This window comes from Stegastes partitus, unplaced genomic scaffold (assembly GCF_000690725.1).
Source record: "Stegastes partitus isolate 25-593 unplaced genomic scaffold, Stegastes_partitus-1.0.2 Scaffold3622, whole genome shotgun sequence".
NCBI lineage: Eukaryota > Metazoa > Chordata > Actinopteri > Pomacentridae > Stegastes > Stegastes partitus.
This window is the reverse complement of record NW_007581353.1, coordinates 1-941: the sequence shown is the minus strand read 5'-3', so window position 1 is coordinate 941 and position 941 is coordinate 1. Positions and strand designations below refer to the sequence as shown.

The 941-nt window shown below is 49.8% G+C and overlaps 1 protein-coding gene across 1 annotated transcript; it reads left to right on the top strand.

Moving 5' to 3' along the window:
• Positions 1–100: 100 nt before the first annotated feature.
• Positions 101–933, top strand: marveld3 (MARVEL domain containing 3; the record flags this gene model as incomplete). Its single annotated transcript, XM_008306188.1, has 1 exon — positions 101–933. A coding segment is annotated over one exon (608 nt), but the record flags the coding sequence as incomplete, so codon positions are not given.
• Positions 934–941: the final 8 nt, after the last annotated feature.

The following is a 941-nucleotide window of genomic DNA, read 5'->3' as shown; positions in this document are numbered from 1 at the left end:
TCCACTCACCAGAGAAACTGATCAGCAAATGTAATTTTCAGCTTGACTCACTGCTTCTTTTTGCTACACATCCATGTGAGCGCTGTGTTTACTCTCCCAGGTCTCTGCCAGCTTATGGAGCTTTTCGTGAACCTTCTCATTGTCATCTGTGCCGGAGTGCCGTACAGCAACAACGGGGGTTACCGTGACCTGGCCAGCCTCGGGGGGCTCTACTACTATCACTTCGGTGGCGCCAACGCTTTCACCGGAGCCGACGCAGACAGGGTGAAGGAGCTGGACCAGCTGTTCCACCAGCTCAAGAGGCCTCCGTACGTCTTCACCATGGCCTGGGGCGGGGTTCTGATGATCTACGCCTGCGCCATGCTGGCCCTGGGGATCTTCCGGGTTCCATACCGATGGCCCCCCGTGCTGCTGGGGGAGGCTCTGGTGAACGCCCTCATCGGCCTGGGCTACATCCCTGCGCTGGCCTTCTACTTTATCAAACTGCAGGAGACGTACGACAATCCCATCTGTAAGGAGAGAGAGGAGATGTATAAGAGCAAGGGGCACAAGGGCTTCGAGTGCCAGTATCACGGGGCGGATGTGGCGGGAGGACTCTTCGGGGTGCTGGGAGTGTTTGTTTTCATCCTTGGAGCGGTGTTGGCTGTCAGAGCTTTCAGGTCAGTGCGAGAGCGAAAGAAGCAAACGAACGAGGACAACAATTTATAAGCTGCCTTTTTTTTTTTTTTACTACATATCTGAACAAAGTGCCACTGAGTAGAAGTCGCTACGACACGTTACCTCCATATCAGCCTTTTATTTACGTCTTAACAGTGTTTTATTTTGTGACAATTTCAAAGAAATTTTTATATTTCTACCACTTTTTTCCCTTTGCATACTGTGTCTGTTACATTTACCACAAATTTGTAGTTATAATAAACTCATCAAACATCATTTATGTT